Source organism: Neoarius graeffei, chromosome 4 (assembly GCF_027579695.1).
Source record: "Neoarius graeffei isolate fNeoGra1 chromosome 4, fNeoGra1.pri, whole genome shotgun sequence".
Lineage (NCBI taxonomy): Eukaryota > Metazoa > Chordata > Actinopteri > Siluriformes > Ariidae > Neoarius > Neoarius graeffei.
Genome location: NC_083572.1, coordinates 113,331,467 through 113,354,662, shown reverse-complemented (window position 1 = coordinate 113,354,662; position 23,196 = coordinate 113,331,467). Strand labels below are relative to the sequence as shown.

General features: G+C 44.4%; 1 protein-coding gene across 3 annotated transcripts; it reads left to right on the top strand.

Moving 5' to 3' along the window:
- Nucleotides 1-413: 413 nt before the first annotated feature.
- c1galt1lb (core 1 synthase, glycoprotein-N-acetylgalactosamine 3-beta-galactosyltransferase 1, like b) lies at nt 414-22,644 on the top strand. 3 transcript variants are annotated; one of them, XM_060920227.1, is made up of 4 exons: nt 414-768; nt 2,969-3,210; nt 5,296-5,960; nt 19,841-22,644. In XM_060920227.1, the coding sequence occupies exons 2-4, from the start codon at nt 2,985-2,987 to the stop codon at nt 20,063-20,065; spliced, it is 1,116 nt and encodes a 371-aa protein (XP_060776210.1). In that variant the 5' UTR covers nt 414-768; nt 2,969-2,984; the 3' UTR covers nt 20,066-22,644. The 3 variants fall into 3 exon arrangements, with proteins under 3 accessions (XP_060776210.1, XP_060776209.1, XP_060776211.1); XM_060920226.1 differs by lacking the exon at nt 414-768 and adding an exon at nt 799-927; XM_060920228.1 differs by lacking the exon at nt 414-768 and adding an exon at nt 2,357-2,715.
- The last annotated feature ends 552 nt before the right edge of the window (nt 22,645-23,196 follow it).

The following is a 23,196-nucleotide window of genomic DNA, read 5'->3' as shown; positions in this document are numbered from 1 at the left end:
TCCAAAAATGAAATAAAAATGTTTGACAAAAGCTGGAATTTTTTTTCCAATGAGGTTACTGGTAATTAAATATGTACACAAAGTTTAAAACAACAACCAATATTTTAAACAATAAAAATTTATTCCAAAAAATCTTCAGGTGGTGTGAAGAACGAGAATTAAAAAAAAGAGAGAAAATGGTGAAAAAAGTAATCAACATAGTTTATGGTGTGGAATACGTTTCTTTTTTTACCAAAAAAAAATCTCGAGACTAATTTAAATATGAATAAACGATTGATTATAAATTCAAAATAAAACAAAAAAGCTGTGAACTTTCCAGTCAGGCCTCAGTGATGTGGCCAGCCAATCAGAGTGCTCGGTGCGCGCATGCGCGTCGCCTCACTGACGCAAGCTTTTCCTGTTTCGCTCAGGTGGCTCGCTCGCGCGCTCAAGTTGGTGTGGAAGTTGTGAGGGCGCGCGCGAGCTGTGACAAACCTTCCGGAAGTTTCTGTGGCTTTTTAATTCAGCAGTTTATTCGCTTTTTATTTTATTTTAATTTACGAAGAAAAGCGTCACCATGGAGACGCGTGGCGTCTTTTCCGCTCGGCTTGTGTGCGTGTTTTTATCTGCTGAAACTAGCCGCTTTTCCCTCAGCAGCGAAGCTAATGTGTGCTAACGGGCAGCGCGCGAGCTCGTGGCGGCTGAGTCGTGTGGAGAAGCGCCGGTAAAATGGTGTCGATGTCGGTGTTGTGTTGAGTGGAGTGAAGTCCGAGCCGCGGTGTTGAGTGGGTGAGTGGGTGTGTGAGTGGGTGGGTGAGAGTGGGTGGGTGGGTGATGTTCTCCTGGAGGTGTGAAGGAGCTGCTGCTGTTCTCCTCTGGAGCTGCTGTGAGATGGATGTGGCGGTCGCGCGCGCAGAGCTTCCTCTTCACTGAAACATCAGCAGAGCTGTAAACTCCCAGCGCTCACACTTCACCCTTCACTCTCCCTTCACCCTTCACTCTCCCTTCACTCTCTCTTCACCCTTCACTCTCCCTTCACCCTTCACTCTCCCTTCACTCTCTCTTCACCCTTCACTCTCCCTTCACTCTCCCTTCACCCTTCACTCTCCCTTCACCCTTCACTCTCCCTTCACCCTTCACTCTCCCTTCACTCTCTCTTCACCCTTCACTCTCCCTTCACTCTCTCTTCACCCTCTCTTCACCCTTCACTCTCCCTTCACCCTTCACTCTCCCTTCACCCTTCACTCTCCCTTCACTCTCTCTTCACCCTTCACTCTCTCTTCACCCTTCACTCTCTCTTCTCTCTCTCTTCACCCTTCACTCTCTCTTCACCCTTCACTCTCTCTTCTCTCTCTCTTCACCCTTCACTCTCTCTTCTCTCTCTCTTCACCCTTCACTCTCTCTTCACCCTCTCTTCACCCTTCACACTCTCTTCACCCTCTCTTCACCCTTCACTCTCCCTTCACCCTTCACTCTCCCTTCACCCTTCACTCTCCCTTCACTCTCTCTTCACCCTTCACTCTCTCTTCACCCTTCACTCTCTCTTCTCTCTCTCTTCACCCTTCACTCTCTCTTCTCTCTCTCTTCACCCTTCACTCTCTCTTCACCCTCTCTTCACCCTTCACACTCTCTTCACCCTCTCTTCACCCTTCACTCTCTCTTCACCCTCTCTTCACCCTTCACTCTCTCTTCACCCTCTCTTCACCCTTCACTCTCTCTTCACCCTCTCTTCACCCTTCACTCTCTCTTCACCCTCTCTTCACCCTTCACTCTCTCTTCACCCTCTCTTCACCCTTCACTCTCCCTTCACCCTCTCTTCACCCTTCACTCTCCCTTCACCCTCTCTTCTCCCTTCACTCTCTCTTCACCCTTCACTCTCTTCACTCCCACTTCACCCTTCACTCTCTTCACTCCCACTTCACCCTTCACTCTCTCTTCACTCCCACTTCACCCTTCACTCTCACTTCACTCTCACTTCACCCTTCACTCTCTCTTCACCCTTCACTCTCTCTTCACCCTTCACTCTCTCTTCACCCTTCACTCTCTCTTCACTCCCACTTCACCCTTCACTCTCACTTCACTCCCACTTCACTCCCACTTTACCCTTCACTCCCACTTTACCCTTCACTCATACCAGCGAGCTGTTCATTTAAACAAACATTTATTTAAATCTATGAACACAACTTTTGTTTTTCATTCGTGTAGAATCGTATTTTAAAGCATATTCGTTCAAACTGTATATTATGATATTTAAATCAGTAAATATCAATAATTTATAACTTTTTAAATATTAAATCACTTTATAGTTGTGATTTAAGTATTCACCCGTGTGTAAAATGTTTTAAATACTTAATGTCAATTTCTGTTTGTGTAAGGGTTGTTACAGCGTCACATGATCATGCTCCTTAGCCACATGTTTGCTGTGACTAAAGAGAATCTGAATATTTATTTTCCAGTCATGAATGTTTTGTTCAGAATACCAGGGAATAAAGTCACGCGTTCCTAGAGTTGTAAAGTAAATATTCTCCCGGATTAGTGGAGTGTCAAATGTCCTGAAGTACATGATTGAATGCTAATCCTGAATACACACAGGTGTGTTAGTGTCTGAACCATCCAGGTGAAAAGTTTGATTTGGCAAGGATACTGACTTACAGACAAGAGAGAGAAAGTAGTGCATTACTGACAAAAGGAAGTACTTAGTTACAAAAGAAAGTGCTTAATTGCCAACCAAAGGATGTAAGTACGTTTTACTTCCTTTTCATTTTTAAAATACTTTTAAGTTCAATCTAAAGAGCTTCTGGTGCCACGGTGTTCATTTTAATTCCCTGGAGTTGCTTGGATACGTAACATTTTAACGTCACGGTGTCAACATTTTCTCCTCGTAATATTCCAGCTTTATTCTGGGTAGTGAAGTGAGCAGGATGAACTAAGGTGCGAGCTGTGATCTTCATAAACGCTCCTGTAATCTCGTTTTGTTTCTGTTTCTCAGTTCGTGTGTGGTGATCATGGGGAAACTGTTCCTGATGAAAGGGCTCTGCTCACGCTCCTCCTTCTACGTGGGCTTCCTGGTGGGAACGTTTTCTCTGTATATGATCCTGAACCAGGCCTGGTTTTTGCGGAACGTCTACCCCCAACATGACGACGTGGACCTGAGGAAACTGGAGGAGGAGCACAAGAAATGGAGGAAGGAGAAGTTTGCGCTGTTTAACCTCAACCACCCGCATCACATCGGTAATGGCAGGAGGAAATCTCATTAGCGCTTTGCCACGTAGCATTCTCCTCACTTAAACGGGCTCTAAAACCTGACGCCCTGGGCTTAGCCCCGGTCCTGTTGACACATCCTCGCTTTAATTCTGTCACCTTGTTAAATATTTACATCATTCGTTCGGGAGGTCCAGCGATGTCCGAGTACTGAACCGATCAAACTGGGACTGAAGGTGAACTGCGCTATGCTTTCACTTTCTGTTTTGTGTTTCTCACGAGCAAATTCATTACATTTGCCTCACAACACTAAAGTTCGGGAGCAGGGTTATTGTTCGTACCTTTCCTTTCACAATATTCATAAGAAATGTAAACGTTGTACTCGTGTTTTTCCCAAATTATGCAATAACTGGGACAAATTAATCTTCTGGACAGGTTATTTTCTCTCTCGCGCTCTCTCTCTCTCAAAAAAAAATCTTTATAGCAAAGAGTCATGAAAAAAGTAACAAAATAAGTAATCAGACCCTCCAGGATTTCGTGATGTTCCGATTTGCAACTTCAACGCAATTTCAACCAATCCCCGCGAATTCAGGGCGGTGTTGCAATTATATCCAATCACCGTAACTTTCCCGCAAATTTGACCAATCGTTGGCGTCGTCTTGAGGTGACGTTGACAAACTACCTTCCGCCTTACTTCCGTGTATACGTTCAAGAGAAGCAGCATGTGCGAGTCAGCGTTTCTGTAGGCTTAAATTCTGTTACTGAAAGTGTGTTATGTTTACAGTGAAGGACTGTGTGCACTTTATTTTTTTTACTTAATACAATAAATTAATGGATGCCAACATTTTTGACAAAATGGTATTTTATTTTCCATTGTTTAGGCAGCTTCAGCATCATACTGTGAGATTCTGTTCCAATTGTTTTTTTTCTTCTATGAAGCCTGAGCCATTTATTTTATTAGTTTATAATTATTGTTTAATTTAGTCTTCAGGAGAGACTGCCTGCACACAGTACTAGTATTAATAGTTTTTTTTTTTTTCTTGCATGAAAGCTGAGGCATTTATATTATATTTTAAGGTAACTTCATGTTGTGCTGTGAGGTTCTATGCACTTCAACTTTTGAACCAACAGGTGCATTTGGATACGTAAAGCCTATTTTTCTGCATTTTTGTAGTCCTGGTAATCTTTTATATTGGTAAAGTTGTTTATAGGACCATTTCTCAGTGTCTTTGTTTTTTTTAATCAATAGTTTTTCAGTAATAACTTAATATTTAACATATCACTCAATTTTAATCAGAAAAAGAGAAAATCGCAACAATTTCTCGCAACTTTCACTTCCTCCCGCAATGTAATCGCAACAAAAACCTAAAAAACACTGCAACTTTCACTTCCTCCCGCAATGTAATCGCAACAAAAACCTAAAAAACACCGCAACTTTCACTTCCTCCCACAATGTAAGCGCAACAAAAACCTGAAAAACACCACAACATTCATCGCGATTTTTTGGAAAAAAACCCCGCAACATCAGACATTTTAGCCCGCAACAATCACAAAAAAGGCCCGCGGAATCCTGGGGGGACTGAGTAATGGAGATAAACAGTAAAGTACAACAAATATAAAGTAAATGGAAAATTTATTGATAAAATTGTAATGTAACAGAAAAGTTATGAAGAAACGGGAACGTGGAACAGAAAAGTGAGCGACACGATGAGAAAGGGCGAGAGGGCGCAGTGAGGGATGAGACGGGAATATATAATGGAAAATATAATAAGTAATGTGGAAATGTTTCAATAAAAAAGTGTCAGGAAGAATGTAGAGCTGTATAATAAATCGCAGTAGAGGATAATGATACGGAATAATTAGAAAGGATGGTGTTAGTTTGACTTTTTTGTTCATGAGCATGCTGTTAATTTTATAACAATGAAAACATAAAGAGAAAATTAACGGAAAAATGAAAATACTGCGAAGAAATGATTAAAAGTGATTTGTTTGAGGAGAAATGAAGTTATGCAGCAAAGCTCCATCATGATGTCTACGATACTCAAGATGTTGCTCATGTTATCCTGTGGTCGTATCAGACAGCCCCGCCCACCCTCCTGTCGGTTTGTCGTTTAGGTGAGGACAGCGCCCTGGCGGATTCCCTGTATAAGCGTGTACGGGTCCTGTGCTGGGTGATGACGGGTCCCAGCAACCTGGAGAAGAAAGCTCGTCACGTGAAGGCCACGTGGAGTCGGCACTGCAACATCGTGGTGTTCATGAGCTCGGTGGACGATCCGGACTTTCCCACCATCGGACTCAACACCAAGGAGGGCCGCGACCAGCTGTACTGGAAGACCATCAACGCCTTCCACTACGTGCTGGAGAAGCACGGCACCGACGCCGACTGGTTCCTCAAAGCCGATGATGACACGTACCTGGTGGTGGACAACCTGCGCTGGGTGCTGGCCAACCACTCGCCTGATGAGCCTGTGTACTTCGGGCGCCGCTTCAAGCCCTTTGTCAAGCAGGGGTACATGAGCGGCGGCGCCGGGTACGTACTAAGCCGAGAGGCGCTCAAGAGGTTCGTCGAGGGCTTTCGCACCAAAACATGCACTCACACGTCCTCAGTGGAGGACCTCGCCCTGGGACAGTGCATGGAGAAAGTAGGCGTGGTCGCCGGAGATTCCCGGGATACGCTCCAGAGAGAGACGTTTCATCCGTTCATTCCGGATCAGCACCTCACTTCCAAATTCCCCAAGAGCTTCTGGTACTGGAAGTACTGCTACTACCCCATCACTGAGGTGAGGACCACACCCAACAAATGTTCTCACACAGCTTTCCTTTTCCACCATGCTCCCTGCTCAACCTAACAGCTCACGACCTAGTTAGCTAACATGCTAATGCTCGCCATCATACGACTTGATAGCTTGTATACCTAATGGTGCTTTGGTAGATCAATATCTATATAAATATATATTTTTTTTTAGAATTAACATTATGGCAAACACATGAAATGTACTCAGGTATCTAGGGTTAACAGGTATCTAGCTAATGCTAACAATTAAGTTTTTGTATACCTTATGGAGATTAGGTTTCTTTCTGGCCAAATAAATTTTTTTTTGATACTGCAAAGATATGCTAGTTATCAATAAAGTTTCTAGCTAGCATTAATGATCCAGCTAATTACCTTGCTAGCTAACAGGAGAATGCAAGCAATTGAAAGCTTACAAGCGAACATAACTCTGAGTTTGTGAGGGTATATTAGTAGATTTCTGGGCAATTTTTTTTAAACTTTAGTTTAGCTAGCGTAAGAATGTAAGACTAGCAGTTAAACTTGAGAGTTTATGGTTTCTAAAGCTCTTTGGTGCTTGGGTAGCTTTCTGAGCAATTTTTATGTTTAACACCACTATTCACAGAAAAAAAACCAGAACGAACACCAATGAACAAAAAAAAACCAGACGTGTAATTGTTAAATAGGTAAGTGTATGTATAAATTTATGATAAACTGTAAGTGGAGCGTGTAGGAATCAAAAGTACCAGAGAACGAAGTTTGGGGGGAAAAAAGTAGCATGAAAACATAATGATAAAGTAACGAATAAACTAACTAGCTGGCTAATAACTAATGCTAGCTTTCTGTGCATGCTGGTTTAGCATGACGACAAAAAAATGTCATGCTAATTATCAAGCAAGTTTCATGCTAACTCTGTCCTCGCCAGCTAGCTAACAACCAAACCGAGCCCTCGAGTTTAAAGTGCCTTACAGAGCTTGTGTTTTTGTTGAACACCATGATGGAAAAAACCGAGCATCAGATGTTAAGAAAGTTAACGTTAGCCTCACATGGACGGATCTTTGTGGTGGAAAGTGATTTAGTGTAATTTGAGCAACAGCACAAACCTGAATGCAAACGTTCTTCAGGGAAATAAAATGGGCTCTCTGTCTGTGTGTGTCTCTGAGGTCACTGTGAAGTACTGTTCCTGTTAAACTTTAATTCACAAGTGAAAAGGCTCTCATGTTATGAGATCACCTTTTCTATTTGCGTAGTTTATCTGTGTAACTGGCATGACACTGCCTTTTATCTCGATACATCAAAAAAGCCGAGGAGTTTGCTTATCGCGTACACTCTGATTTTACAGCCCTGTTTCCTGGAGCTGTGACGTGGAACAGAATCTTGTCACGCCCAGGCAGAGCTCTTCAGCAGCTCAGAGATAGAGCTTTCAGTTTAACTTTCCTGATATCTTCAGGACAAGGGAGTTCCCAGCTTGCAGTTTCCCTTTAACTGTGTTAGACTACGTTCAGACTGCACCCTGAAACGACCCGTATCCGATTTTTTTTGCCCATATGCGACCTGTATCCGATTTGTTATTGACAATCTGAACGACACAGATCCGATTTTTTCACATGAGACCCAGGCCGCTTGGATATGTGGTCCTAATTCCGATGCATATCCGTTATTTTCACATGCGACTGCAGTCTGACCGGACAGGTCGCATTCATGCGACCTACACGTCATCAACAAGAGACAAACGTCACTATTCTGCGTTGGCTGATCCCGCCTCTTTGGTGGAAAACAACAACATTTGTACAGTTTTCAGAATTTAAATAGACTTTTATAGAATTGATCAAGCTAATCAGGGCTTAATTTGAGGGGGAGCAAGCCGGAGTGCGCTCCGGAACCTCGGACGTTGGCTCCGGCAGCTATTTACACTGGATCCGGTGATCCGACACCTCTCTTGACTATGTAACAAAAAAAAAAAAAATTAAATAAATGCAAGTTTATTTAGTGTTAATGTCTGATTTTGATATCTGTCTTGTTGGTGATTTCTCTCATGAAACGACATCCACAAAATATCTGTTTGTATATTACGGAAAAGGAGGGTGCACACTTCCGTGGCCGCGGGAAAAAGAAGTGGAAGCGCTCTGCCAGCACGACATGTCATCAGGGCATTCAGGGAAAGTAATGGAGAATTCATCTCAGATGAACTGAAGGGCCTCTTGGCCGCAATCAACACTGTCCCTATCTCAGGTGCAGAGTGTGAGCGGGGTTTTTCACAGATGAACTTAATTTGCAGTGTTGTTATAATACATGCCCAGAAGCGCCCCCCCCTTCTTTTTTTTTTTCGCACCGGAGCCAGTCATCCTCTGCGCTCTGGGACCTCCCACTTTACAAATTAGGCACTGAAGCTAATGGTGGATTTGGTAGGGACCTGGATGTTAAACCATCCTGTATTACAAGATTATAAGATTGTTCTGGAAATTTCCAGTAATTTGACACCTTCGGTCTCATTAGTCTGCTGCCCACATTAATCAGATTATTGTGTGAGTTCCGCCGCCACCACAAAAACCACATCGCCAGGTCTCGCCTCGTCTCCATGCTTTACTTGCAAACTTGAAGAGCGCGCTTTTTTTTTTGTTTACGTATTACGTAGATGTGCTTATTACGTGTCAATTTGCGCATGCGGGACACTTTTGGGTCGTTTTCCGTTCATATTGGAGATCGCATACAAGTCTCATATAATTGGTAATGTAAATGGCCTAACAAAAAAATCGGATTTCACAACAAATCGGATATGGGGCGTTTCAGGTTGCAGTCTGAACGTAGTGTTAGAGAGAGGGGGAACGAACGAACAAGTGTGCTGCTGTAACCGAGAGAACAGGTTTCAGAAACATTAAAGGTCATAGGCAACGGTCGGAGGTGAAACGTAGAATATCAACTTTATTGTCGAGAAGAACGACCCAAAAAGTGAATTCAATCTTCCTGGTGTCTAATTTGCACCTTAAAATTGAAGAAAACAGTTAAAATGTACTGTTTTGCCCAATTTCCGAAGGTTTGTTTGCATCTCACTTATGCGCACTTTCATCTCCGGGGGACCGTCATCGTGACGTCATTTAAGCCAAACAGACTGGGAACAGTTTACTGTGTTTACCTGCGAACCGAGCACACGTGTACGGACTCTGGTCGTGAGAGGTTGTGTAAAATGTCTGAGAGCGATTTTGAAGTAGGAACTCTCCAAATTAAATATCGAGAGGTGAAACCATGTATGTATGAACCTATGGTCGTTGCAAAGCAATCGGTGAATGTGGCTCACTGGTTTGACCGTGCGGCCTCGGAATCGGACAGCGACTCGGCCGACTCTGATCGCGGCGACCCCGGACCTCAACAAGACTCGCGCCCAAACGATTTATCCTGGTAGTTATGATAAATTCCTACTTTCATCGTAATACTAAATAAGAGCCCTTTTGAAGAATAATTAAACCGCCTCCCTAGTGGATATAGGGAACGATTACTGGACAGTTCGCTGGTAGGCCACATTAGCCTGCCATCCGCGGCATTATACTATTTATACAGGGATGTGATTTTTCCGTGAATTCGCGGAATTCCGCTTTTTTCACCTCAAAATTTGAAAAAAAATTTTTTTCCAATTTTTCGCTCAAATATCCGCATTCATATCCTATTCGTTCCGACTTTCAGTATTTCCGTCATTGAGATGAAATGAGGTACGTGATTGGCCCATCGCTCTGTAACAACCAATGAACGCGCTTGTTAGATAGCTGTACGTAAGCTCGCTTCAAACAGAGTTGAAAGATGGCAGCCTCCGTGATCGAGCGTAAAGATGCAAATCGAGTTAAAGAAATCGACAGAATAGTGAAAAACAAGTTCCGCTGGGAATGGTTGGAGAAAGAGGTTGCTACAGATGGACATAATACTGTGAGACATTTGTTCAGGTCGGGCGGATCGTCTCTCGCTCAGGGGGAGAGAGAGATGGCGTGCTTGCTGGAGGCCCCTCTACGCATCAGCGTGTTATGCGAGTGTGTGTCGTTTGGTCACGAACAAACTCAGCTTTTTATGTGTGCGTTTTGTCCGACGTGGCAGAGCCGAGTGTGTTGGACAGGACACGGTTGTCTGGGTCGAGCTAGTGGGCTTTGTGTGTGTGTTTAGGGAGGCGAGAGGTTGGCTGACGGTCACCCGGAATGAGTTCACGTACCGGCACGCTGGGCGGAGAGGAAAGGAAAGAGAGGGTAAAATGACTGGAACATTTGCTCAGGGAACAGAGCCGACACCAGAGTTAGCTCCTGAGTTAGCACGGCTTGCTAGTAGCAGTGAAGTTCTGTTACTTTACACTCAGGCTTGTTGCTACTTAGCCATGTAGCTAGCAAGAGCTTTAACGCACCGCTTAAACACAAGTCTGTCAAGGCCATTTATTTATAATTTAATCCTATTTTGGAGCATGTATAGCTTCTTTTGGCTACATAGAAAGTCAAAATATGTGTTGCAGCAGCCTGCTCTGGCGAACGGGCCAAGTGAAAGTGAGCGCTGCGCAGCTGGAAACGCCTCCTGTCCTGTTGCTCCACCGCGCTGATGAAGAGGAAATCTGTTGCGCTGAAGACCAAACCGCTCCATAAGGCATATAGAGTGCACTAGAGAGACTACAGGGGCCCCCTGTGTAGGGCACTTGTATAAGAAGGAGGAAGTGATTTGGGATTGAGCCTTCAGTGTGTATATATGGAGGCTACTATATAAAGTTAGTTTCGTTTTAGAGAAGTGTCAACATCTTGACCAGTGTTATCAGCCAGGTTGTTAAATTTATTTATTTATTTATTATTTTTTAAATTATTTTTTTTAAAAAGTATGATAATTGAATGAAGGAATGAATGAAATGAACTTAATTAAATTTACAACCAATGTAGATACATTACATTATTTACGCATTACCGTGATATCTAAGGCATAATTAACAAAATTTACAGCAATAAAAAAAAATTAAGGGTGGCACGGTGGTGTAGCAGTCAGCACTGTTGCCTCACAGCAAGAAGGTTCTGGGTTCGAGCCCCGTGGCCGGCGAGGGCCTTTCTGTGTGGAGTTTGCATGTTCTCCCCGTGTCCGCGTGGGTTTCCTCCGGGTGCTCCGGTTTCCCCCACAGTCCAAAGACATGCAGGTTAGGTTAACTGGTGACTCTAAATTGAGCGTAGGTGTGAATGTGAGTGTGAATGGTTGTCTGTGTCTGTGTCAGCCCTGTGATGACCTGGCGACTTGTCCAGGGTGAACCCCGCCTTTCAGATATGAGTAGAAATATTAGAGATATTGGCTTCTTCACAGACTTCTGATTGGATTGAATGGATTCAGCAAAGACATTTTTTGTGAATGTTGTTTAGTGAAAAAGTGATTTTTATTCTTGCATATGAAAATCCTCAAGTGAGTGAACACTGTACAGTTCTGTATATGAGTCAATTTCAGAGAAAACGTTTTTTGTTTTTTTTGTCCGGGCATGTTTTGTTTACATTTTGAGATTTCTAAAACCTTTTTATCGTCTCATATGATAAAACATTATCAGTTCTACCTTGCATTTCAAAATTTGACTACTTTGGTTCATTGACTACTTTGTCCCCCCACCAGGGCGCTGCCCTGGACCAGCTGCGGGCCTGAGGCCCCCAGACCCCCGGCTAAAATTTTCAGATAATTTCACCAGCCCCAAATCACATCCCTGTTTATAGCCGACTCTAAGCGAGGAAATCTCCCTTTGTCTCATTTCCACAATGATTGTACAGGATCCCTCAGGATTCTTGACTTGTCAATTGCAAGCAAAAGTAAAAATGTTTACCTCCAATCTTCTCCTTTTTGCTTGAGTGTTGCTGCTCCGTTTCTTCTTTGACTGCTTGATTTTGTTTCACGCGCACAATCCACTCTCTCCGCCTCGTCTCCTCTTCCAGAAAAAAACAACCCTCTGGCTTCATGCGCACAACCCATTCGCTCCGCCTCTTCTCCTCTTTCGGAAAACGCCAACCCTCTGGCTTCATGTGCACAATCCACTCTCTCCGCCTCGTCTCCTCTTTCGGAAAAAGGTAAAAACTGTGCGGATGTTCCCCAACCAAAAACCCTGGTTTAATGGGGATATAAAATGGAAAATCAGGAAGCAGCGGGAGGCCTTCAGGTCAGGAGATCAAGTGGAGTATAAGAGAGCCCGGTACGAGCTGCAGAAGTCCATCAGAGCAGCAAAAAGGGCTCACTCCCCAAAACTTGAAAGCTATGACCTCAACCACAACACACGCAGTATGTGGCAGGGAATCCAGTCTGTCACAAATTATAGGAGAACCACAGTAACCACAGACCCCCGAGATGCCACCCTGCTAGACAGCCTTAACACCTTCTACGCCAGGTTCGACAGGCTGAATACGGACATGCCCTCAAAAGCCCCCTGTGACCCCACGGACGCTGCCTTTCAGGTGACACACACACACATGGGTCCTGAAGGCTATGAAGAAGGTGAACCCCCACAAGGCTGTGGGACTCGATGGAGTCCCTCCCAAAGTTCTGAAGGCCTGTGCGGAACAACTAGCTGGTGTGTATGCCAACATCATCATCTTGTCATTATCCCAGGCTGTAGTTCCCTGTATTTTCAAATCTTCTATTATTATACCAGTCCCCAAAAGACCAGATATATCCACCCTAAATGACTTCAGGCCAATGGCACTCACATCAGTTGCCATGAAGTGCCTAGAAAAACTAGTCCTTACACACATCAACCACACGGTCCCGGACACTGTCGACCTCCTCCAGTTTGCCTACCGTCCCAATCGATCAGTGCACGACGTGGTAGCAATACACACTCTACAACACCTTGAAAGCAGCAGAACGTATGTCAGGATGCTCTTCCTGGACTACAGTTCTGCCTTCAACACCATCTGCTCGGGCAAGCTGATCACGAAGCTAACAGACCTTGGCATCCCAACTCCCACCTGCAACTGGATTCTGGACTTCCTGACAGAAAGACCACAGGTGGTGAGAATGGGAGGACAGGTGTCTGCTGAGCTCACAGTCAGCACAGGATCCCCACAGGGCTGCTGCCTTAGCCCCAAACTCTTCACCCTGTACACCCATGACTGTGTCTCCACCCAGGACAACACCATCATCATCAAATATGCTGATGACACCACTATCCTGGGGTTCATCCGGGGGGGGGGGGAGACGAGTCAGGGTACAGGACCCTGGTAAACAACATTCTTGTCTATGGAGAGGAGAACGACCTCATCCTCATCACAGACAAGACCAAAATAACACTGGACTTTAGGAAGAATCCTCCCCCTCTACAGCCTCTCATCGTCAAAGGGACTGCGGTGGAGAGAGCCGACAACTACAGATTCCTGGGACTGCAGGTTACATCTGACCTGAGCTGGACACATCACGGGTAAATTCAGGAGCAAGATCAGTGTAATTCTCCTGTTTTATATTAAACTTTGGTCAAATATCTGTCACATTCTGCATTCTCTGCTATTTTTTTCCCTTGCGCAATACCAGAAAAATTCAGTTGAAATCAAACTGTTTGAGGTGAATTGGTCCGCCTCTGAAAAAACTTGGCATGTGGATTTCCCGGCAAACATTGATTTTCGTGACGTCGCATGCGGGACGCCTCCCTCTGAATCCTACATCAGCGCTGGTTTGTTTATGAGAAAATGACCTGGTGGTTTTCTGCAAATTTCAACGTTATTGTGTAATTATTAAAATGGTGAACAGATGTATCGTAGGAGGGTGTAGCAACACCAATCATGATGGGATTAGTACTCAGCGTTTCCCAAAAGACCGGACAATGAGAGAGAAATGGGAGCGCTTGGTCTACACAGGCTGTGCACTGAAACCGTGCGAAGCTCGCGCAGCCTGCTGGCGCTTCCGCAGGTGACGTCACCAATCCGGCTCCAGACTCAGAACCCTTGGGATTTTTCCAGATGTTTGTTTTATTTATTTTTTTCTGCTGTAGACAGATGGCCTTGTGCAAAATTACCCTTCTGTATGAGTGTGTAAAGGGACATACTTTCATATAAAAAAAACTAAATTGGTCCAGGATATGCACTTTAACACCACAGCCACAGTGAAAAAAGCCCAGCAAAGGCTTTATTTCATCAGGCTGCTCAGGAAAGCTGGTCTGAACCATCGCCCTCTCACCCTGGCCGACAGAGGACTGATAGAGAGCATCCTCACCGCAGGCATCACTGTCTGGAACGGTAACACCACACAGGCAGAGAGGAAGGCTCTGCAAAGAGTCGTAAAGACTGCGGAGAGGATCGTACGGACAAAACTTCCTTCCATGGACTCGATGTATGTGCAGCGCTGTCGGAAAAGAGCAGAGGGAATCATCAGAGACTCACTCGACCCAGCTCACACTCTGCTCAGACACGAACACTGCACGTACAACCTGAGACACAGCAGAGCGGAGAGCACCATCACTCGTAGAACACGGTTCTTCACCAGCTTCTTCCCTGCCACAGTAAAACTATTGAATAAGTGTAACAATAACCCATTACTACCTCACTTCACTTGTTTTGTGCAATATGTGATATCTGTGAAACAGGATTATGTATCATATCCCCTCTGATAAATGTGCAATATTCTAACTGTGCAATATCCCCACATAACTCATCCCCCTCCCAAAATGTGCAATATTTCCATATAATGCCGCTTTTCCACTACAAACGCGGCTGTGCCGTGCTGAGTCGAGCTGAGCGGGGCTGTTGGAGTTGCATTTCGACTACCATCGCGCTGAACCGTGCTGGCTGGAAGTGGGTGGACACATTGGGTGGAGTTAGCGAAAGTGGGTGGACGTCACGTGATGTCGTTAAGCGACGCAAACAGTGACATCAGTGAGCTTTTAAGCGGTAGTCTCACGACCCGGATAGTAAACAATAAACATGGAGGACATGGAGTCGTTAGTGTTGCTGGTCTTGGTTCTGTGGCTTGTTGTCACCGACAACGCCAACAGATACTGGCAAGAGCGTATAGATGAGGCGAGGAGGTGCATAAGGCTTCAGAAATTCTCGTAATTAGGGCCCGAGCCCTATGGGCGAAGGCCCTATTGTTCTTGTAAGAGTTCACTATTCTTCTTCTTCTTCCGTCTTCTTCTTCTTCTTTATTTTTCTCCGCTGTTGGGCCATTTTCGGGGCGCTTGCCATGGGCGAAAACGCACGAAATTTGGCACCAGTTCCGAGAATTGCCACCGCTACTCAGAATCAGAAGCCCAAACTTGGCCGGGGCTCAGGGCCTCTATAGCGCCCCCTAAGTCGTTGTTTTTTTGGCCTCCCGCATTAAGGTGCCTGGGTGCCATGTAGTTTGTAGTAGTGGCATGCCATTTGGTACGCATATGTATCTCACTAAGCCGGACAAAAATGTAATGCCAATGCATTAGCCACGCCCAACAGGAAGTGAGGTAATTTCACTTTTGTGCGAAATGCATGGCCACGAAGACGGCGCAACTCCTCCTAGACCGTTCATAGGAATGTCTCCAAAATTGATACACATCATCTACAGACACGGCTGACAAAAGTTACTAAATACGTTTCACGTAGGATAAACCGTTCAGAAGTTATACGTCACTCAATTTTCGATGCAAAATTTTACATGCTTAAAAATTCATAACAAATCTTCTGATTGCTCAAAACTGCTCATACTTCACAAGCAAATCACTCATTGGGCTTCTGACATGTTACCCAATTTCTGTGATATTTCGCCACTGGGGGCGCTATTTTTGGGCAAAAATTCCAATCTTTCCTCAAATTTGGTCAAACTTCACGTCCACCCTCTTACTACGTCCCATGTCATGTATACCACATTTTGGAAATTTTCGTCCATGGGGGGCGCTGTTTTTGGCCGACGCAATTGCTCCAAAACGGGTTTTTGGTAAATAATTCCATAATGCTTTTCCTTCACTCCACTACCTTGTGATAGTACGTTGCTGTTGTAGACACTTATTTTTCCAACTCATAATCGCTCATGTACAGCATAGCGCCACCTACTGACATGGGAAAAACCAAAAAATTTATTCTTCAAAAATCTAAATCTCGTCTTCTATTTACTCAATTGTCATCTAACTTCATACGCAAACTCTTCATAGCTCACCGGACATATACGCCAAATTTTGTGCACTTTCGCCCCTGGGGGTGCTGGTTATGGCACAAATGATATTGCAGCTTCTGATTTGTCAACCTTGGCAAGCAAACTCTTTACAAGACCCTTATTGGGGCGCTTGCCATGGTCGACAACGCACGAAATTTGGCTCCTTTTTCTTAGACTGCCACCGCTACTGAGAACCAGAAGCCCAGATCCAGGCGGGCCTCAGGGCCTCTATAGCGCCCCCTAACGTGTTGTGATTTTTGCCTCTCGCATTAAGGTGCCTGCTTGGCATATAGTTTCTAGTTATTATTTCTATTATTAGGGCCTGAGCATCGTACAGTGCGAGACCCTATTGTTTTTGAAGGATTATTATTATTATTATTATTAGGCCCCGGGCACCGTACAGTGCGAGACCCTATTGTTGCCTTGTGTCCAATTCTGTGCTTTGTCGCCATTGTGGGAGTAATGTCTCTTGCCGAAGAAGCTGTGGAAGGTCTTTCGCGGGGACGCATGCCCCCGCCCCCCTTGGCCGCTGGCGCAAGGGCCCGTCGAGGCCGCTTGCGGCTTTAATTCGTAATTCTTCTTCTTCCGGGTTTGCGGTGTTTACAGATCCCAGCGTGCTCACGGGGCGTGTGTGGGCATGTGAGGACACTCCTCCTCACCAATCAGTGCACAGGGGAGTGTCTGCTCACGCCCCCAGCCTCACTCGGCTCGGTTTGGCTCGCTTCAGCCCCACTCCAAAACCGTGCGAGTTTTGGGTGCTAAGCAGGGCTGAAGCGAGCTGAGTCGTGCTGTTTTGAGGTAGTCGAAACGCGAGCCGTGTCGAGCTGAAGCAAGCTGAAGTGAGCTGAAAAAGGGTAGTGGAAAAGGGCCATATCTTTCCCCCCTTTTCATAATCCAGGAACAGCACTCAGGACTAGCCTTTTATTTTATTACTCTTAACATTTGCCCTCTCCTTCTGTTTAATATTTGTATTTTTTCTAATTTTGTACATATTGCCACCTTTTTGTATAGTGCTTTATATTTTTATTATAATGTTCTATTTCCTAACTTTTTTTTTTTAAATAGTGCTTTATTTCCTAAACTGTTGACTCTGAGAGAGCCCTGCACAAAAATTCCAATGTGTCTGAACTGTTGGTTTATGCACAAATGGCAAATAAAATCTAATCTAAAGTAGTGCCTGAGCTTCTTGACGAACATTTCTCAGGCTGCACCTGCTGTTTATTTAGTTTGTCACTTTTGTGTCGGGAAACAGATTTTTGAAAAAGACCTGTAGCGTGGTTTTCAGCTTATCACCGTTGTCGTGTTCGTGCTCGGACGCTTTCAGTTTGATGGTTTAAAAAAAAAAAATTGATGTGCCACGAATGTTCTCCAAGCTTCACGAGTTGCGTTTTGATGCATCTCCGCCTCATGAGTGGCCAGAAACATCGCAGAGAAAACCTTCAGTGCAGGCATTGATGTTCTAGCAGAGACCGACAGCTTCGACAGGTTTCCACTTTCAAATAATCAGTCGATTTGTGTTAAACTTTTAAACACATGAAACTAATTTAAAGGAAAGGTTTGAAAGATGATAAAGGGTTTATTAGCGCTGACTGTCCGTGTTGAAGTTTAATTCAGTCGCAGGCATCGACAGTTCTCACATCACCGCTTCAAAAGATAAAAACTGATCACGTCGCAACAGAATGCTGAGTTTCCTCGAACAGTTCCAAAACGCTTACGGACTTTTATTCTGTTCGTCTCATTGTGATTGTAAGAGAGCAAGATGTGTTTTAGAAGTATTTTAGGACCAAGCTCATTTTGTTCGTGACCCGGATGCAGGCACGTGTCAGGGAATCCTGCCGAAACCACAGGGTCTTGAGTTTTATTTTTTCTCCCAGCATGTCTCGTCTCATCTCATTAGGCATCTCATCAGGCGAGCTGGAGCCTATCCCAGCTGACTACGGGCGAAAGGCGGGGTTCACCCTGGACAAGTCGCCAGGTCATCACAGGGCTGACACATAGACACAGACAACCATTCACACTCACATTCACACCTACGGTCAATTTAGAGTCACCAGTTAACCTAACCTGCATGTCTTTGGACTGTGGGGGAAACCGGAGCACCCGGAGGAAACCCACGCGGACACGGGGAGAACATGCAAACTCCACACAGAAAGGCCCTCGCCGGCCCCGGGGCTCGAACCCGGACCTTCTTGCTGTGAGGCGACAGCGCTAACCACTACACCACCGCCCTCCCCTCCCTCCCAGCATGTCATTTTGGAAATTTGTGAAGAAAAAAATGAAACTTTTGTGAATATTTTGTGTAAAATGTGTTGGTTAATAAGCCCACTTTTTTTTTTCCTCTTAAATAAAAGAAGCTCTGCTAATCAGACAAAATGGTGGACAGAGTGTGACTCTGACCCACACGTCACGTCTACTGGGAGTCGGCAACGTTCATTAGGCAGCTGGGCCATAGAAGGTGCATGCTGCATGCTGCACGCTACACGCGTGTAAAGAAAAGTGGACAAACGTAGCATGACTTGCTCTGGGCCATAGAACGGCGTTCACGTTGCACGCTGCACACTTCACGCGTGAAGCGAGAAATGAACATGCACACTTTTTTCTAGGCGTGAAGATGGAAATTCCAGTCAATGCATGCGGTCACCGCCGCGCCAGCCAATCAGAACGGGTCTAGGGAGATAACTCTATGCTTTCAGGGGAAAACTTCAGAAAAAATATAATTGAATGGTATAATTGAAAAATAGTTCTTCATCGGGATTGTCAAGCAGATTATAGAATGTTCGGTGAAATTCACCACGGGTTTCTCTCAGAAGGAAGTGTTCTCGGCTCCAAATTCTGTTCCTTTTTCTCTTCCTCTGTCTCAGTAAAAGCAGAATGAGGCAATCGTCGTCATCCGAAGAGTCCATATTGTTGGTTACTTGGTCAAAGTAGAACAGACGCAACACGTGAACATCCAAGCATGAAGTTTAATGGCCCAGGGTCCGGTTCTTCACGTGAACGTGTAGCGTGCAGCGTGAACCTTCTATGGCCCAGCTGCCTTACTCGTTAGGGCACACTTCGTTCAGTCTTCACGAAAAACTTTTCAGCATGCTCGCCAGCCGGACTACCAACCGACCAGGATTTACTGACCCGAATGAACTTGTATTAGCCCAAACCTGTCATCAGTCATTCGTACGCGTACGACCTTCTACAGCTTTACTCGTCAATATGAATGTTATATTTAACGCTGGTATAATTGAACAAACACCAGCTGTTGTTAAATCAGTACACTTTTGATTTCATTTGTGTCAAAAGACTGTTGGACAGTGTTCATGGGTATCTATTGAGCATCTCATTCACAAAACCCTCGCTCATTTGGTTCTCAAATTCGTCTGAATATTCATCATCGACATCAAAGTCAGGTAGGTTCTGGCCTGCGGCATGATCATCCATCAACTAAAAATTATGAAACACAGGTTGATTTCCGTGCAAAATATATATATTTATTAAACCCCCACTCTGAAGGAAAGGGGGAGTTAATACTGGTTTACCTCTGTCTGTCCGTCCATATCTGTTTCTCCGTCTGTCCCAAACACCCTTTTTCTCAGCAGCCACAAATCATAGCCACTTGGTACCGAGCTTCAGCTTGGGGTGAAGCTTAGCACCCTGCGTGACACACCAGATAAACATCAGACACGATCAACAGGGCGAGTACCAACCGATAAACTGTTTCGGTGTGAACGTGTCCCTGATGCAGTGCACATGACAAAGAAACTTCAAGCTTTTCATCACTCGTCCTCTTCTCTCTGTTCTTTCTTTAATTTTCAGGGTCCTCAGTGTTGCTCGGACCTGGCCGTGTCGTTTCACTACGTGGGCGCGAACATGATGTACCTGTTGGAATATTACACCTACCACCTGCGTGCCTTCGGGTATCATTACCGCTACCAGCCTGCGGATCTGAGCCCCGTCCTGCTGTCACAGCACGAGCAGAAACATGACGCCCAGTTACAGGAAGCAGAAAAACACCCCAATCCTGAGCACAGCAACTCCTGAAGATTTTTTATTATTATTATTATTATTATTTTTAATTTAGGATTTTTTTTCGGGACTCCTGGAATTATTTTGTTTTATTATTATTAGTTTTATTCTGAGGGGGGAGAGCATGGTATTTTTCTGGTGGTTCTTTTTTCAGGGTCATGAAACTTGTATTAAGTCTTGAATTACGTGTGTGTGTGTGTGTGTGAGAGAGAGCTGCATTGAATTTACATCCAGATCTGATAGTGTTTGAGTGCTGACAGCCTAAACATGTATAGTGCCTCTATTCAGAAAGTGTGTGTGTGAGACAAAATTATTGAAAATGCACATTGTGGGCCGTTTACTTGTAGGCCCAGAGTGACTCTGTAAACAGTCTTTTGTTTGCTTGGGCTAAAGGATGGTGGTTGTCACGGTAACAAAGCTAGCAGTGAACAAACTAGCTTTCCGTGTTAGCAATATGTTTAGCTTGTTGAATTGTTGGGTGTGGGGAGGATGTGGCTTGGATTTTGGATTTGCATACTCATGAATATTCACGCAGCTCCACACGTTTTGGTGCAGAAACGTTTCTCGCATGTTTTCTCGTCCATGAAACGTCACGCGACTGTTTGTTTGGAAATTGAATGTCAATGTCCATGAGTTACCGCAGCGCAGGATAAACAAAGGTATTCGAGGTGATAAAGGCACCCTGGTGTAACCTGTGTGAGCATAAACGTGGCTATCGTGACGTAATCCTCTGTCCTGTCGGAGGTGTAGCGTGTGACTTGGGGGGAAAAAAACAAAACGGATTCAGAGAAAAGAGCAGAAGTCATCACTCCTACTTTTTGTTTTGAAACGAGTATTAAAGGTTTAATATTTAGCAGAAGGCGGCTAGTTCAAGAGCTGTGTGAATCCCTCGCTGATGGCCACGCCCATTTCTCAGCTCACTTGTTCACTCCTCACTTCGTCAGTTGCCTGTATAAACGTGGCTCAGTGTGTAACTCACTCAAGCCGAGGTCACAACCGGACGTACGATTTTTTTTGGCCGTGCGATTTTTGGCGTTTCCCAAATCGCTGCGTTTTTTTTTTTTTTGTGGAGAAAGACGCACGTTGGCCGTAAGTTTGTCTTGCAACCTGAAAAAAACGTAAGCGCCCGTAGAGTTTGTTTGACATGACAAAGAACCTCTGCGGCCGGTCTGTGGCTCGAAAATCAGCACGTCACACGCGTGCCTTCCGTGCGTTTTTTGCACGTAGACCGGCCGTAGGAGCACGTACGGCCGGTTGTGACCGAGGCATCAGCCGAACAGGATTAGATCATAGAACAGAGTCAGGACATCTGCTCCACACGCTAACGTAAACCTCAACCTGGCCTGAAGGGGGCGCTAATACGGCAGACTGCACCCAGTCACCCAATTCCTCGAAATCAGATAAAAACATGACGACAGGCAGCAGGATGGAGAATAACCAGTTTGTGTTGGTTTAGTTTCCACGTGGTGGTGTAAAACGAGTATTATCGCACGTACGCACGCGTGCACACTTTATATGGCTACAAGCTGCAGCTTTCGCAATCATGACGTCGTGTTTTAAATGTAGCTGAGCTGGAATCTGACACCTCACTGCTGTGTAAGTGGGTTTCTTTTAGGATTAAGAGCAGATGTTATACCATAAGGTTGCCATGGCCTAAAGGTCAGAGAAGCAGCCTTGGGACCAAAAGGTTGCCAGTTCAATTCCCTAACCATCAGGAATGGCTGAAGTGCCCTTGAGCAGGGCACCTGCCCCCCAGGCTACTCTGGGTATAGCGCATGTCGCTGTGGATAAGAGCGTCTGCCAAAGGTTTAAATTGCGTGTTCGGACGTGAAATCTTCCCAAAACTGTTCATGTTGATTTTATCTTTAATGCAGTAAAAAGTACTTCTGGCTACGTTTTGACGTTTTCCTGAAGGTTTTGTCGAATCCGTACGCCGTCAGAGAGAGACGGTGGAAAAGTCGTTCCGTCTCGGACTAGTTTTCGGCCTTAATTGAACTTTTCATCAAAAGCCACGTTTTCTGTTCTTTTCCAGGTCATGGTCCGTTACGCTCGCACACTGCGGGGAGAGATTAGGGGACGCGTTTAAACAGGAAAAAAAAACAAATACTGCACCTTTTAATGTCTCTGACTTTCTTCGACTTTTCCTGACGGAGTTGATCACCGAGGTGTTGGATGATCGAGGAGCCGAGAATACACTTTTCCTGAATCAACAAATTCCGACTGAGATGTGAAACAGTGATTAATACATGGACTTTGGCTCCAATTAACCTTGAAGTAATTAATTTTGTTATGGAAACCAAATCAGTTTTACTGAGGGCTGATCATTACAATCGGGACACAGTGGATGGATTAAGATGATTATTATTATTATTATTAACTTTAAGGTAAATGGGAACAAATGTGTGAACTGATGTTTGCATCGCTCTGTATTAATATTTTTGTATTTAAAGGGGTGTGTGTGTGTGTGTGTGTGTGTGTGAAGGAAAATTTTGTACAGAAACTTTCCAGCAGTCTTTATTTATAGATTCATAAATGAACAAAATCACTGCGGTACACTCACGCGGATATTTAATAAAGACTTATTTTAGCATAAACTGTCCAGTTTGATTTTTTTAAAGTTATATTTCAAATATATAGAAATTATATCTACAAAAATGGTTAATTATCTGAAAGGTTAATAAGGTAGAGAAGCTCTGTTCTCTTTTCCGTCACTGCATTCTAATGGGTGGGGTGCCAGTACTTTTCCAAGCAGGGGTTTGTGGGAATAAAGTGCACTCCCTAAGAATTTGTTTTATTTTGTGAGGAAAGAAGCATTTCAGTCTCTTGTATTAAACCAGTAGATCATATGATCCTAACCCCTGCCTTTTACGTGAAGAAGTATTGGCACCCTTCATTTAAAATAACACAGTGGCCCATGTTTGGAGTGTATACACATGTGGATGTTGTATCGCTTCATTTAAAAACTTTTTTTTTTTTAAGTATCAGAATAAATATAAAGTTTTCTGCAGGAGTCCACCTTTTTCCCCAGAATGTGTTGATTGCAAAATTATTGGCATCCCACTCATTGCAGTCGAACAAGAACGGAGAGGATCTTGGAACCATTTAAAGTTTTTTTTTTTTTTTTTTTTTTTAAACTCAGGTTTGTG